The sequence below is a fragment of the Pseudopipra pipra genome, chromosome Z, assembly GCF_036250125.1.
Source record: "Pseudopipra pipra isolate bDixPip1 chromosome Z, bDixPip1.hap1, whole genome shotgun sequence".
Lineage (NCBI taxonomy): Eukaryota > Metazoa > Chordata > Aves > Passeriformes > Pipridae > Pseudopipra > Pseudopipra pipra.
In genome coordinates, this window is record NC_087581.1 from 61682024 (window position 1) to 61698279 (window position 16256).

The 16256-nt window shown below is 44.3% G+C and overlaps 1 protein-coding gene across 1 annotated transcript; it reads right to left on the minus strand.

The window, feature by feature from the left end:
- Positions 1–7255: 7255 nt before the first annotated feature.
- On the minus strand, positions 7256–16010 carry LOC135407146 (thioredoxin). The gene is made up of 5 exons (XM_064641963.1): positions 15829–16010; positions 10529–10633; positions 9785–9844; positions 8911–8976; positions 7256–7485 (listed from the first exon to the last, which is right to left on the minus strand). Exons 1-5 carry the CDS (start codon positions 15850–15852, stop codon positions 7423–7425), a joined length of 318 nt encoding a protein of 105 aa, XP_064498033.1. The 5' UTR covers positions 15853–16010; the 3' UTR covers positions 7256–7422.
- Positions 16011–16256: the final 246 nt, after the last annotated feature.

Sequence of the window (16256 nt, forward strand, 5' to 3'; positions counted from 1 at the left end):
CAATCATTGTAATGAAGTTGAGCAAGGTGCCAATGCCCAGTGTAGAGCAAAGGCACAGTGATGTGTTGCTGGGATAGGCCTTTTCTGCCAGTGCATGGTTATGTGTGGTTTTAGGGGTAGAGCATGGGTAGTACCATTCAGTCTGGCCTGTCCTCCAACAGTTGCACAGGGCCTGAGGGCAGCTGTCTGCCAACAACCCTTCCTCTAAACAGCCGACCACCCCTTCCTCTAACACCATCACTCTGCAGCTGAGCTTAAAGGCTTTCTGGGAAAGAGTGAGCTCTCGGTGGTCTCACTGGCTATCAGAAGCTGTGCAAGGGATTGCCTGGGGCTACGTCATCCTCAGCACTACAGCAGATCTCCATTGCATGCATCTACAAAGATGAAAAGGGTGTCAGCTTTGCTTAGGGTGCAGTGTCCATTCTGCAATCACCCTGCAGCTGAGGTTGTGCTGATAGTCATCCCTGGTCTTTTTGTGCTGCTTTCCTCCAGTCCACATGGCCATGTTTGTGCCACTAACTAAGTTACACTTCACGAGTAAGATTGACAGTGGGATTTCTGAGGCTGTTTATTATCCCAATTCATTGAGGGTGTAATATATGAGAGCAAGAGGAAGAGTTTATTTAATAATCTTCAGTGTAAATAGCTGCAAGCTTCATCATCTGTTGGCTAAATAGCTCTTCATTTACACATAGCGTTATTTCTAGGGTAGTGGTTTAACTGCTTAATGCCTTATGCTTTCCTGTGCAAAATGGATAAGTCTCTAGATTGGAGGTGTTGCAGGCTAATAGATATGAAACTTTTGTGCCCTGTTCCTAAGCAATGTCAAGCTGGGGCTCATGACAACAACCTGTCTGAGCTCAGGCCACAGTGGGGACCAGCCTTGAGGAGTTTACCATGGCCTGCCACACCAAAAGTGGCCTCAGGAAGCCCTGGGACTTGCTGCAAAGGGCTGTGAGTTGCAGAAACCAGGGAGCTATTTCTGGAGTGCGCTGCTGTCTTGTTGAGCTTCTCTGATGCTCCTCCAGGATGGGTCACAAGACAACATGGCCCAGCCACAGCATCCATTCTTATGTGAGATCTGTTCCCCAGCTTAATCAAATTGAACCTTAAACCTGCCAACACCTCTGATGCAGCTTGTACTGAAGTAAGACATATCTCAGATCCTTTGCTCTTATGTTGCTCCAATGACCCCTGCCTGTAGCTGTTTATTTCTGTCATCATCAGCTCCAGACAGGTTCCTCACATCTTAGCTTGCTGCTGGCCATTAACTACAATGCTGGGAGATGCCTCCTGTCCCTATCAGTCCCTCACCACTAGCTCAGTGTAGGCTCAGCTTCCTAAGAAGCTGAAAGCCTTTGGAGCAGTCCTGTTAAGTGGTGCTAAAACTGCCATTGCATTTCCCTTATCAGCAGGCTTCACAGTTCCAACTACTCTTCATGTACTGTGAGTACTGCAGGTCCTTGCTCTCCCCTGGGTTGCTCTCTCAGAGGAACTAGAAACAGGTGCAAAGAAAGCTGAAATACCAGACTTCATTGTCTTCCTGAGAAAATGTCATGGACTGACCTAAGTGGAGGGAAGATGACCCAAGCCTGGTCTAAAACTCTTCATCCTTGTTTGCAAGTGGACCTAATGCCTGGCTTTTCCACCCCCTAGAGTCTTTTCACACCTCTGCCACATCCAGCACAAATGCACCAACTCCTGTGAGGCAGTCCGATGGTGCCACCAGGACAGTAGGAACCCACCTTTCCCCATGCATTTCCCTCTAGCCCACTACCTAGAAGTACTGCCATCACCACAGTGCTGTCAGTACAAGGCATTCCTAGAGCTTGCCTGTGTATACATATACATGTATAAAACTGCAGGAGCAGAAGGCCTTTGGAAGAAATAGTGAGGAGGGAGAGCTTTGCACCTGTTCAAGGAAACTTTTGCTGCCAGGGAAAAGCTTTAACATGGGAAGGAATTTGTGCTCGTGCGGGATGCTGTATATGTTCTCTTTGCCTGTCTGCTGAGAGGTAACTTGCCAAGGGGTATTATTTACTACAAATGATAAAATTCTCAGAGACATGCCTGGAGGCTCCCACAGGAGGACCAGGCAGGCCATAAAGCACAGGGGAAAAACTCAGTCTGGGGTTTTATTGCACATATGAAAGATGTTGTTATAAAAGCACCTAAGAGTTTCCACTTCCACCTTTTCAGCCAGCTGTATTGATCATTAGACACATACATTGCAGTGTTCTTGACTGTCAAAATAAATTTTTTTTAAAACTAGCCACAGCCTGGTGCCTGGGGTTACCTGTGTGCATATCAAGCCTTACAAAACCCTGCAGAGAGCCACAGCCACCTTGTGAAGATCTGCATGTCACAAATTTGTGTTCGTCAGCTGCAAGTAGAGATATGACTTCATGCAGCTCCCATGAATTTCTCACCTTCTCTGTCTATCAACCTGGGCCATCTCAGCTTTCCCTACCCAGAGGAGGAAAAACTGCATTCCATGTGGATGTCCTTCCCCATCATCTTTGAAAGACTTTTGCAAGTTCCTCAAACTCATCTAGTGCTTCTTTACCAAATCCAGAGGCATCTGGCTGGGTATGCTTCTCACCTGCATGAAACCTTCATTAAAAATAAGGATGCCATAGTATGGTTCAACCTCCACTCAGCTAAACTGAGTAGAATACCTGAGCTCCTTATCACTATTCCTGCCATAGTTTCATTCTTGGTCTTCTGACTGAGGAAGACCTACAGATAAAGACTTCAGCAGTCAGGGTAGAGTTGGTACACAGTTACTGCTTCAGATGAAACACAAAGACCTTGTGCCTGTTAAGCCCCTGCCCAATCTGCTCTGCACTGCCTGTTGCCAGCCTGTCAGCGTATGAGGTTTTATATGGGAAGGTTTTGGTACTGGAAGGCCTGCAGGGGCGGCTACTGCGACACAGCACCAGAAGCTGCACCACATCAGACAGAGCCAATGACAGCCAGCTCCAAAAGGGACCTGTCACTGGCCAAAGCTGAGCTCTCTGTGATATTTGAGAATTAAAAAAAAAAACAACCCAACAAAAAAAGCTACACTACAGCAGCAGAGAGAGTAACAAGAGTACATGAGAAAAAGCACCTTGTAAGACACCCTCAGGTCAGTGAAGAAGGAGGGGGAAGAGATACTCCAGGCTGGAGCAGAGATTGCCTTGCAGCTGTGGTGAAAACCGCAGTGAGGCAAGAGGCCCATGAAGGTCCACAATGGAACAGATATCACCTGGAGCCCATGGAGGTGCTCATGTCTAGAGCAGGACGATATGCCCAAAGGAAGCTGCAACCCACTGGAGAACCCACAGAGGAACAGGCTTCTGGCAGGATTTCTGCCTGTGGAAACAAGCTTATGCTGGAACATGTTTCCTGGCAGGACCTGTGTCACACCAGAACAGCACACTCCCAAAGAACTGTATCCCACGGACCCCACAGTGTATGAGGGGAAGGAGCAGCAGAGATGATGATCCCCTGCACCACTCAGGCAAGGAGGCGGAAGAGCCAGAATTGAAACCAAGTCTGGGAACAAGGGGAAGGATAGAGAAAGGTGAGCATAGATTGTAATTTGTTTGCATTTTTTATTATCCTACTCTGTTTAATTACAATAAATTAATTTCCCTGAGTCAAGTCTGTTTTTAATTGCAGATTGATCCCCTTGTGCTTATTTTCAGCCAAGAGCTTTTCTGCCTTTTTCTCTCCTTCTCCTGCAGGGGCATGGAAAGGGGTGTGGTGGTGCAGTGTGTGTGGTGATAAGACGGGCTTGGTGGGCACCTGGCAGCCAGCCAAGGTCAACTCATCAATCAAACTCTCACACCCTTCACCAAGGGCCAGGGACCAGCACTACGGAGTTAGTCCAGCAAGGATTTCACCAGCATGTTCCTCAAGCCAATTCCTTGGGTGGCTGAAAGTTGCACATAACAGAGCACAGTAGAGAGAAGCTGCTATGCCACAATTTATTGGCATTGGAAAAACAACAGAAGCCATTTTTTAGCTTGGAAGATCCAGCTACTTTTGATGAATGAACAGTTAAAAATTTAAACATTAAAATAATTACCACTACTCTTATTAGAATCATTCCAGAGGGGAATCGAATTCTATCTTCATTCAGGTCAGGTAAGAAGGAAGAGCAGACGGCTAGCTGGAGTTGAAGTTAGGTTGACTGCTGCAAGAGATGTAGAAGAGATGTGTGGGTGGTTAAGCACCCCAAGTGCATGACATGCACTTCCCCAAGTGCACAATAGCCATTTCAGAAGCCATGCATGGAATAAAGGTGTGTCACTATGTCACTGCAATGTGATCACACACTGCAATGTGATCACTGTCACACACACTTGTCCACTCACTGTGACCCCTTGGCCTTTCCTTTCATTATAGTTAGTACTCTCTCATGAAGCCTAGTTATTCCAGCTATGTGTTCTAATTGCTTGTGCTCAAGGAAGTACTTCTCTTCTTGTTGGCCAGCCCACTATACCAAGCTATGCAACAGGCCTGTAGACAAAAACATCTTGCTCTACTTGTTTGACAGCAAGGCAGATTCCAGCCATGTAATAGCCAAATGATAAAGATTGCAGTCACTGCCTGAGGGGAGAACTTCTTCCCAAAACCCTTACTTCCAGAAGAAACCTTTCTAGGTTGTTTCTTTTCTGCCATGAGATAGCATGTGGTTCTTTTCTGCATAAAATTTTGCAAACATTCAAGGCAGTTGGCCATCCATCACTTTCCTATAAAAGGCATCTTTTCAGATAAATGAGCAGCCAATTCTGTTCATGCAAGCAGCAGACCTCAGAGTTTAATGAAAGAGTGAATGCTGCACTACTGTCTGGCACATGGCAATATTAGTCTCACACCTTTACATGGAAAACAAGTGAAGAAATGCACCCACTGAGCTCTCTATGAAGTATTATTATTTAATACACATGTGGCAGGGCATATAGCCCGAGGCTTTAGCAGGGATACTCATACCTGTTCTATTTAGGACAAAATGTTTATTTGCTATACCTAGGTTTTGTCAAAGGCTGACACACCCTGTCTTTGCCTGTTGAAAGACTCTGTCCAGTTCCCATCTTGAACTGGGGTTCTCTCCTCCCAGTAGAGGCACTGTTGCTGTAGGAAGTGAGGCTCCTCACACATAACCAGAACAAAGCATAGGCTTTTCTTTGCATCACCCATAATGACAAGGATCAACTTCAAACACAAATTCTGGCATAGCTATGTATTTTAAGAGCATGTGCTTGCTGTTTCCTTTAAAGTGAAGGTCTATTTAACACAGATATCTTCACTGCATATTCCTCAAAAAGCCAAGCCTTAAAGAACCCCTTTCAAATAAGGTGATGCAAAGTTATTTTCATCACAGCATGCTTACATGCCAGTTCTCAGGATGGGAAGATACTGCAGCACAGGAAGCTGAACTCACTGCCCTTGTAAGAACTGCTTTGCACCCCTCGTTTCAGCACAAGAGCTGTCCCAGGTGTTTTGGTCTTTCCAATCATGACTTGAGTTTCAAGTCACTGTCACCTGGATTCTCCAAGGCTACTACAGAGGAGCATCTTATTAAGTAAATGAAATGCTAAACCCAACACACAAGCAGTAATGTCCCATTGACTACACCTTTCCCCTCTTGTAATAGACAACAATGTGGTCTGGCCTCACCTCAGCAGAAATACTTTTTGTTGCAGCACACTCAAGTAGCTTCTTTGTTTCTTAAGGATGAAGCAGGGTGCTGGGGCAAACTATTGAACTTCACCTGGAACTTTCAGCAAGAATTGTTTAAACCTGTCTTGCTCCCAGCTACTGCCCAGAGGGACTAAGTCAGCCATGCAGAAACTGCTTTCAAAAGCAATGCTTGTTTTTCAGATGCTGTGATGTCAATAATACATTCCTGCACCAGCTTCATTTTATACCCTCCTCACAAATCTGTCCATAGCACCACTTGGGGTAGTGGTTTCCCCTTTACCTTTGAACAGCCATTCAAACATAGAGCTGCACTCCTCTTAGTCAAATAGCCAGAGCTGTATGGAGAACTTTTTGCATGTCCTTCTCATTGCATAATCACAACCTAGAGCTTACATCCAAGAAGATCCTTGATGGTTCATCCTCAAGTAAAGAGTGTGGTCACTTCTTGGACTAGAAAAATCTTGTTTCTAATTGGGAACATATACAACAAGTTGTTGAAGGTCCCCCTGTTGAAGCTTAAAGAGCTATGAAGAAATTCATGCATGCTTGTGAACTGAGTGTAAGGCTGAGTCACATGTGAGCTCACTACCACAAAGAGGCTCACACATTCCAGGTCTCCTGCATATGCAGCAGGAAGTCTCACTTTCCAGTGAGTGATACTTAGTGAGCAGCACAGCTCACCAAGCCCTACCCACAGCATTAGGATAGCCGCTAGCTACAGCCCTGCTCCCCTATTTATTGAATTCTTGTACAGGACAACACCCAAGCCAGCAAGGAAGCCATTTTGATACAGTGGAAAAACCACAGCAGTTCTCCTTGGTAACAGTCCCAAGGGTAGGTGAATGGCAGGTATAAGAAGGCTGGCAAGTCAGCATTCCTCTGGACAGCCTGATTCAGGTTTGAAGGACCACAGACTCCAGTTTACTGTTCAACACAGTGTCCAATATGTTCTAAGAATGTGGCAGTGCAATCAAGTGAAAATTATTTGATATGAAAATATATAAATCTAAATTGTCTTGAGTTAAGGCATTGCAAATTTTACTTCTTCAGTCATTTGTTCCAGACTATTGCCTAGGAACAAAGCAGCCCAACTCAGACTAAACACACTTTGTTACTAATAATACAGAACGTACACAAGTGACAAGGCAAAACTGAAAAGGCATAAAGGCAGCAGCTCCTACCTTGCACTTCCATGGTAAGATTGGTATTATGCTCTGGAAAGACAAGTTTTAGCTCTGAAGTCTGAAATAAGCTTGAAAAATTTTAAGAGTCTTTTAACTAAAAACAGGTAACAAAAGAAAACCTATTGTCACACCCAGTGACCACCCTTTTTTCTCTGACTCGCATTTCTCTATTTGTAAACCAGATTATAGCCTGGTGACTACCTAAAGCAACTGTCATTACTATCTCATGCAAGACAATTTTCCACCCCCAGCAACAGACCAGGTTGCCTTTGACAAAAGTCTTTGTATCCAGAGTACTTAACACAGCAAAAGTGGCACCTTATTTATATTATGAAATCCCTCACATTTTAATTGAAACACACAGCAATATCCAAAAGTGAAGAATTTACACTTTATTGTACTCATTTATATAGATCAAGAGGAGAATGTCCACCACTTAACCTAGCTAGCTTGTTTAGTTTGGTTTTTTTTTTTGTAAAGTAGAAAAGTTACAGGCTATAATTTAGCCGAAGCAGTCATGCTTCACTGTCTCCATGGCTGGAGATCAGACTAGACTTTTAATGGTCTCTTCCAGCTTTTCTTTATTGGCCCCAGAGAACTCCTGCACCTGCAAAGAGAGACTGATTTTTAGAACTGTTGCATTCAACGCTTCATAACTTTAGTTGCATAGCATCCAGTCACATACACATCTATTCAACTTTGCTACAACTAAAATTTTTTCCAACCTTGAAACAGAGTATTTTGCAGATGTTCATCTATTTATTTCCCATTCAACTCATGCAAAAGTTGGAACAAAAGCCTATCAACAATCACTTCCAGACTACCACTGATCCTAAATCAATGTTGTCTAAGACTCAAATAGAGTCTGGAAGAGACTCTGAAGGTCACTACTTATCACAGGTAGCTCAAAGTTACCTTGTGCTTCTCAGGACCCTACCAATCAAATTCTGGAAGTACTGTTCCAAATGATCTATCCCTGAGCCTGGCTTCTCCTGTGACAATTATCCTTCTTGCAACTTCCATGGCAAAAAGAGAAAGGCAACATTCACATCTCAAAAGCAGCAGCTGTGTTCCTGCAGCAAGAGGGGCCCAAGGTACAGAGCAGAACTACTCTACAAACCATGAAACTGCTTGCTTAATAAAAAAAAGCCACACACAGACTGTCACACTAATCTCAATTCTTCCAACTACATCGGGAAGTTGTGGAAGTTCACCCTAAGAGAACTGTCAAAGGCTCATAATTAGTCACGACTTGGCCCCATATTAAACTGAAAGTTACCCGACATCTGACATTCACTTTCCAAGGTGCAATTCCATTGTCTTCAGCCACAGAACCTACACCCAAGAGCTGTTTTACTTTGGAAAAGCCTCTCTTACTTGGCAAACTAAAACCCCAATACAACACATTTAGCTCAACAATTCTTGAGTTCAGGCAGAGAACTATTCAAACTACCCTGCACTACGCTGTCAGAGCATGATCTGCATCCTACCTCATCCACCTCTTGGCAAAGTAGGTACAAGACATCTCCTCAGTCCCCTGACAGGGACAGGACCTTCACTTCACAAGTTACACAGACCCCATGTGAAATAATCCAAACAGTTGTTTGCTGTATATAAGCTCAACCAGGTTAGAGACTTTTGTTTGGGTGGGATTCCATAGGCACCTGTAGTTATGTCTCTGCTTGAATAGGAGCTACATTGAAGAACAAATACTTACGAAGTAAAAAGCAGGGTGCTAGGCAGACAGACCAGCAGGCATGTCACTCACCCTACTATCTCTAATGAAGCTCTGCCTGTAAGTTTGACCTGTAACATTAGTTCAGTTCGCTACCTGTAAACAATACAGTGTGGATCACCAGTCTGCTGCTGGCCCATGTTACATTTGATGTGGTGCAAGATGAACTTGCTTGCTTTCAGGAGTGTCTTAATGCTAGTGGTGCCCCAGAGACATTATCAAGGGACAGCAGACTATTCCCAATCTTCTTTCAAGTGCTTAGCTTGCCTGCTGCATTTCCAAAAGAGAAGAACCTACCTTCTTTCCGTTCTTGTAGAACTGGAACGTTGGCATGCACTTCACATCGCAGTGTGAAGCAACATCCTGGAAGAGACAAAAAAACAATATTCTCAAGGATGTTAAATTAAAAAAATCCACTAGCTTACTTCTGTTTAGGTGATAGGCAAAGCTATTACTGCTAAAGATAAAACAAAAGCACTTCTATTAGTCCCTCACTAGCAAAACTAGTGCAGTGCTAACATCTCTTTGAGGTAAACCTGGAAGATCCCCTCTTTGACATTTAATTCATGCAATACCAAAACCACATTGCCTACACCTACACTCTGGAGAAAAACAGCCCTCTGCATCAAAAACAGATGTGACTGTTTGGAAGGCTCAAAAGCCCTATGGCAACTCTTGTGCTTTAACCTGACATTTTTCAAGTCCATATTTGATACTGCTGGAACTGCAATACAGCAGACATTTTATTGCACTTAATTCAAGATTTAATTTCATTTTTAATGAAAGAGGAAACAGTGCCAAGACCAGCAGAAAGACAAGACAGACCATCAGACAGTTCTGAACCAGTAGGTTTAGTGAAGATTGCATCAAAGCAGCTTAAGGCCTTAGACTAACACTCCCTCCCAAAGTAAAAGGTCAGTGTTCCCAAGTTATCTAACACATGCCATAGGACTTCAAGTGTGCTGATAACCAAGGCAGTTTGTTCTGTTCAGGTGTTCTCTAAAAAAAAAAAAAAAAAAAAAAAAAAGCCAAAGCCCTATGTCTCATTTTTAAGTTTAAGTAATCTCTTGTTTTGTTTCAGTATGTGTGAGGATATCATAAAAAGAGTTCTCCTTTGTCACTTGTGTGGAACTCCATAGCTATCCTCCCTCAGCACCACCCCAGACCTTACCTGGGCATCATCCACATCAATTTCTATGAACACCACATCGCCATACTTCTCACCCAAGCTCTAAAATGAAATAAATAAAAAACTATGCAGTTACACTGTTCCAGGAAAGCTTTCTTTTAAAAGACACATTCATATACATTGTAAGGCTGGTGTTGCTTAACCCCCCATTGAAATATGCCTTGTTACCATAAAGCAGCTGTTTTACTGACCAGAGCAAAAATTTCTTTTCTGCTCCAGATTCTTTCTGGAGTAGCCTGTTGAGACTTCTTCAAACGTACTCCCCACCAAGACTCAAATATCCCAAGACACAGGTGAAAAGCCTGCCCTTGCAGCCTTCAGCTGATCACCAAAAGATGATTCAGCTTATCTTACACTTCACCAGGAGACGATACTGCCACCTAAACACAGCTGGAGTAATTTCATAACTGTGTACAGAAGGATAAGTATTGTTTCCTCTCTGTATCTCACTCTTGAGACAATGCAACTGGCAGGTCCCTATGGATCTGAAATTCATGTAAGCATTAGGACAGCTAAACCACACTTTAGCTCCCAGCTATACTGAAGAAGGTCAGTCTACTTAAGCTGATAGTTTTAATAGTAGATACTTCTGCAACTTCTCCCTTTTTCCAGAAAATGCTGGCAATCACACGTGGCAAAAGGTACTTTCCTCTGTGTTATTGTCAAGCAACACAAAAACATTTATATACAATTTAATGCAGAAATAAAAAAAGAAGAACTACTCACATGGAAAAAAGGCTTGATCATTTTGCATGGTCCACACCATGTAGCAGAGAAATCGACTACAATAAGCTTCTCGCCAGCAGATTTCAGTTCCGCCTCAAATTCAGTCTACAAACAAACAAAAAAACCCACACATAATTTCCCCCTTCCTTTCCTAAAGGATGTAGATCTCAATGCTTGCTAGCTCTTAGCCCTAACACATTATGGTAGCTCTTTAAACACTTAACTGGGTTATTTGTACCATCATGTAAGGGCTTCAGTATGAATTGCTTTCATCAGTGCTAGCATCAGCCAGTATCTTATGAGTCTTAAATTAGAAAACTACCACAATGCTCAGTCTAACTCACTGAATTGTGGAAACATAAGCTAGAAATTCTCTAGTTACAATGCTTAGCTCTGATAGCTCTGTGTTATCCCCAAAATGTGATCCTTACAGTTTTTAATAATTCATTTTCTCATTTCTGTCTTGGAAGGAAGACTTCCATTTTCTTCTGAGACAGTTTCCTCTGCAGAATTTGAAAAGGACACAGACACAAACCTTCATACACTCCTCCAGTTTGATGTTTTTTCCAATCAACCGCTAACACTAAAATGATGTTGAGTGGTTTACTCTACAGCATATTTTCCAAAGCAATCTCACAGGACATTTATTTATTTTGCCAAGTGAACCCACATGTAACATCACTACCTAAAGCAATGCTACACATACAGTCTACAGAAGTAAACACCCAATACTTAATTCAGAGTCTTCAAGTCTGTGTGTTGCACTTAGTCACACCAATCATTTCTGGACAAAGTTCCTTGGAATTCAGCATCATTACATGCCATTACTCATGTTTTCTGGTCAAAAAGTGGATGTTTTTAATAGAAATGAAAGATGTTAAAAGCAATAAATACTCGCATGCTATCAAGAGGCAAACAAGTATCTCACGCAGAAGCAGAAAGTGCTGATTAACTAATTCCTGACAGTGTCTTTTTCAAAGAAATTACAAGCCACCATAACAATTTTCAGCTTTGTTCTCATGGCAGTCAAGCTTCAGGAGAGCTGTTAATATAAACTTCATTTCAGATTATGTACACAAAAGACAGCTGCTTTACTCCCCCAGCTTAACAGAAAAAGGCGCTGGAGTTCTATCAGCAACAGCTAACTGAAAACAATGTGGTTACTCCCAGATACACACAGTAGTTTGTTTTGCAGTGCAGGAGCTAATTAATTAAGATCAGCTTCTGCAATCAGTCACAATAAGTCAACACTTGATTCTAGTAGGCTATTCCTCCCATTATAGAATGCCATGCAGGTGAGGAGTCAAGAGTGCACGCGGTCAGACTGGACATGAGTATATTTAACAAGCAAGCAGAGGTCCTGCATGAGCATTCTTACATATAATCAATCCTATGTGAAAATCTTCACAACTTCCTGTAACTTCACATAGAATTATTATGTCTCCCTGTTAACAGACTTTTCCCCTCCCCATGTAGTTCTCTTCAGAGGCACAGGCTCCATTGATGTTGGTTCTTCCATCCTTGCATCTTGGACAGTCACAGTCTACTCTGCTACAAGATCAGTAGTAACACTGCACACCACCTACTCTTATTCTGAAAGAAATGGAAACAGTTAAGTTTTCCCGCCTCCCTACATCACCCCACTCCTGTACTGACACAGTACACATTCCTGCGCCCCAATTCCAAAAGCATCCCATTCCCACCAACAGTGTTTAATGTCCCTGTATACAGCAATCCATGGTAGCTGTTCCCTGCAGCTACTTACACCATAAGGTCCTCAATCAAACCTCACTCTTTTGGCCTTGGAATCCTACTACTGATTTTTGGTATAGCTTCACACACCTCTGCACTGTAAATTCACCAGCTCTTTACAGATTCCACTTTCTGCACCTACCAGTTAGACCATCCTCTTTTAACCCTTAAGTCTTCTAATCGGCTACATAATTACTGTATTCTGATAAAGGAAGCCCAGCACTGGGATGTGTTCTTCATATGCCCACGTACCTCATGTTTGCCACTGCACAGAACACAGGAAAAGTGGGAAGGCATGATAACTACAGTCAGTCACACACCATTCACCACTGGTGACCTGGTCCTGACTACAAATCAGATGTCACCCTGCAAGTCATCTCTAGTATCAGCTAAAATTGCTGTGGGAGTGAAAAGAGATGCTGGGTCCAAAGGCGTTACCCTTCCAAGTTAAAAAGATATTAAAACTAGTGAGACGTTCTGGAGGTTTTGCCAGAGAACTTAATTTCCCTGGAGAAAAGAACACAGTAGAGGGGCAAAGAAGCTGTTTGACCTGTCCAACTGACTTCTATAGTTGTCTTTTGTGTTAACTGTGAAGTTACAAGTTTTCATATGAAAAACCAAATAATCTGTAACCAGAAGAGGAACCTCGCACCATGAGACCATTTTGTCACACTATTAGAGGATCTTACAGCTTTGTTAACCAGCAATTTCTCCCCCTTACTGGGGGAAGCCTCAGCTAGCCAGCTGGTCAGTTTTGCCTTTATTTTTCTTCCTACAACCTCCCTGTGCATAGACAAGACTTCATTGGCTTGTATTGTCCTCCAGCAGAAAAGCACATGCTGCATTCAGCAAACATGTTGGTAGCAGGCATCTGTTGCCAAGGGCCAAGCAAGAGAAAAAGCTCTAATAATGAAAGCCTCTAGTGCATCAGAGATTCCCAGCACCAGGTAATGCCTCCAAATAGAGGCTAGTGGCCACAGATGGTGCTGAAAGGAGTCTCCTGCTTTCAGCAATAGGTAAAATAGGTCCACGCTATCTGGCAGATTTGATTAAAACTTAGTTAAAAACATTCTTTTTAACTCATATCAAGTCACCCTTGAACCTGGATTAACCTAGTCATCAGCTGACTGGTTACTATATAATTCAGCGGGGTTTTTTTGTAAATACAGAAGCTAGCATAAACAGACTGAAAGTTCAACTGCCTGAACACTCTAGCAGATATGACGTCTAGAACTATCACCTGTAGCTGAAGCTGCAAGTTTTCAGTATTTCCTTTAATTTAAATAACAAGAGAGGCATCTAGTACAAAGAGGAAAGCTTTGGCAGCATCAGCTTTTTAAGTTTATACACCCCATTAGCTTCTGCTGTAAGAGGCATTATGTCCCACAGGCAAACCCCCTTACAAGTTAGAGTACTCACACATCTCAATGATACATACAAACCAACCCAAGTGCAGCTCTTCTGCACTAGCAGGTACTCCAGAGGGACCACCCTGAAAGTACCCATTCTGTAGAAGCTAGTCAGTTTCTGAAGAGGTATGTAGGGAAAGGGGCCACATCTAGCTATCTGTCACATCCACACTGCTTTACAGACATCACTCACAGAAGCTCTTGCAGATAGTAGAAGAACGGGTTTTCCCCTTTGTATCAGAGAAGAATGCGAACCTGCTTTACTGAAAGCCAGAATTAATCCAGAAATCCCAGCTGCACTGTACTTGAATACTCTATGTGATGCTGATGTTAAAACCTTGTTGTCAGCATGACTGTTGAATCTGCACTCTCCATGGATGAGCAACAAAACTGTGCTTTAAACTACAGCAGACTATTAATCAATGATCATAGCTAAGAGGACAGTGGAAGCCTAATTAATTTAGAGCAGGTTCTTCCTCCAAAGTCAAGTTTATTGACTTGCCATTTTTAAGCTGTTCCTGCCTATAACAAAAACCTCCAACCTTACTCAAAGTTTGCCCCTCCTGTACCTCCATAAACAGAGAAAGGGAAAGGGGGGAAAGGTGTGAGCCAGAACAACAATTTCAGATTGAGTTCACATACCATTCCATCTCCAGGACCTGAATTATGAGGCATGTCATTTATCTTAAGGAGCTTCTTTTGTGCACAGGTTTTTGAGCTGGGGTCACAAGTCTTAGTTTGTATATTCATGTGTAAGATGTTAACACCTTCAGAGTCCAGTGGGGGAGGTTTGACATGCTTTTCATTTATGAATGGAACTGACTGTAGAAGAGCACAGCCTAGATGACTAACTTGGATGCCAAACAGCATCACTTACAGACACCTCAAAATGAGATTAAACTGACACATCAACCAAAGTTCAAGTTCAAAATGCAAGACTAGTCCAACAAGACTTTTCCTGAAATGAAGAGTTCACAAAGTTTTCATGAAGAATATTTTTTGAGACTTGGGTTCATAAGTTAGAGCTAACAAATACTCTATTGTTGTCCATCAACCACATCAGCTGCTGTGCACAAGACCACATGCTATTTCATCACCAGCACAGCATTCTCCATGTGTTGGTTTAGGCTTTATTACTATTCTGTATCTCAGAGCCACAGACGTATTTTTATTCACAGAACCATTTAAACAGTGACGTGCTGCATTAGCATACTAAAAACGTCAGACAGCACCATAGCAAGGGAAATACTTCTCATAGCAGCAACTCCTGTTTTTTGAGTACGGGAATGGGCTCTAGCAGGTCCTTTCAAGTCAAGAAAACTGGATTCATGTTTTCCTTGAACTCCTACCCGGAAACACACAAGAACGTAGGACAATCTCTACTAGAAGGTCGCCTGGTCCCCTACACACTAGCAGTACATAAGGCAATCCAGGACTTCTGAATGAGGGTACTGTATCACAGAAACAATTAGGTTGGAAAAGATCTCTGAGATTATCGAGTTCAACCTATGACCCAACACCACCTTGTTAACTAGACCATGGCACTAAGGGCTACGTCCACTTTCCTTAAACACCTCCAAGCGATGGTGACTCCACCACCTCCCTGGGCAGCCTACTCCAGTGTCTAATCACCCTTTCTGTGAAGAAATTCCTCTTAATGTCCAACCTAAACCTCCCTTGGTACAGCTTAAGACTACGTCCTCTCCTTCTGTTGCTGTTGTCCCCGTTACCCGCTTGAAAAACAGAACCTTTTCGTTAAGATTTTAAAGGACGGTGAGCGACAAACCTGTCGTAGCGTGGAATTACATCATCTCCCTCCTCTTTCCGATTCCCTGAAGTCTCGGGTCGCGCAGTTATTTGACCCCTCCCTGTGGTCTGACCGAGCCCCCCGCCGCGATTTCCCCGCTTTCCCGCCGAGTGGGCTCCGCCTGCCCGGGCGGCACACGCGCTATCACTGCCATCTCCCGCAGGCCAAGGCCTCTCGGGAGCCCAGGGCAGGAGAACGGGGTCCCCCGCTCGGCGAGCTGCCCCCGGCAGCGCTCCCGCCCCGCTCACCCTCCCGCCGGGAAGGGGATGCTCGCCCCACCACGCTCCTCTCTCACGGCGAAAGGACGTGGCCGCCTCGCCCATCGGACTCACCAGGCTGCCCACGCTCTTCACCATGGTGACGGCTGGGGAAGGAGGGTCGCTGGCTTAAAGGCAAGAGGCCAAGGCTCCGCGCTGGCTCTCCGTGTGCTCCCGCCGCGCTCGGGCCGCCCCAGCTCTACTCCCGCGCCGCCCCGGCTGCCCCTTATATGCCCGGTGTCGCGCCGCGCATGCGCCGCGCCGGCCCTCGCCTCCCTCCCCGCTCCCCCCTCCCCGCCCCATGGCGCCGAGGGATCCCCGGGATGGGGGAGCGGGACGGGCCCCACGGTGGGGGGGAGCTGGCGGAGGACACGGGCCCAACTCCGCCCGCCTTCCCGCCCGGCGGAGCCCCGGCAGGGAGTGGGGAGTGCATCTCTGCTGGCTGCCTGGGAGAGGCAGCAGCGGCAGCGGCAGCAGAGAGGAGAGCCTGTGGAGGCTGGAAA

What these genes read in the sequence shown, in the direction of transcription:
- LOC135407146 (XM_064641963.1), bottom strand. Translation starts at nt 15,852, where the DNA reads ATGGTGAAGAGCGTGGGCAGCCTG. An exon ending in TGAAGAGCGTGGGCAGCCTG is followed by an intron (nt 10,634 to 15,828) that starts GTGAGTCCGATG and finishes GTTTGTTTGTAG; the next exon opens with ACTGAATTTGAGGCGGAACT. An exon ending in TTGATGTGGATGATGCCCAG is followed by an intron (nt 8,977 to 9,784) that starts GTAAGGTCTGGG and finishes TGTCTCTTCCAG; the next exon opens with GATGTTGCTTCACACTGCGA.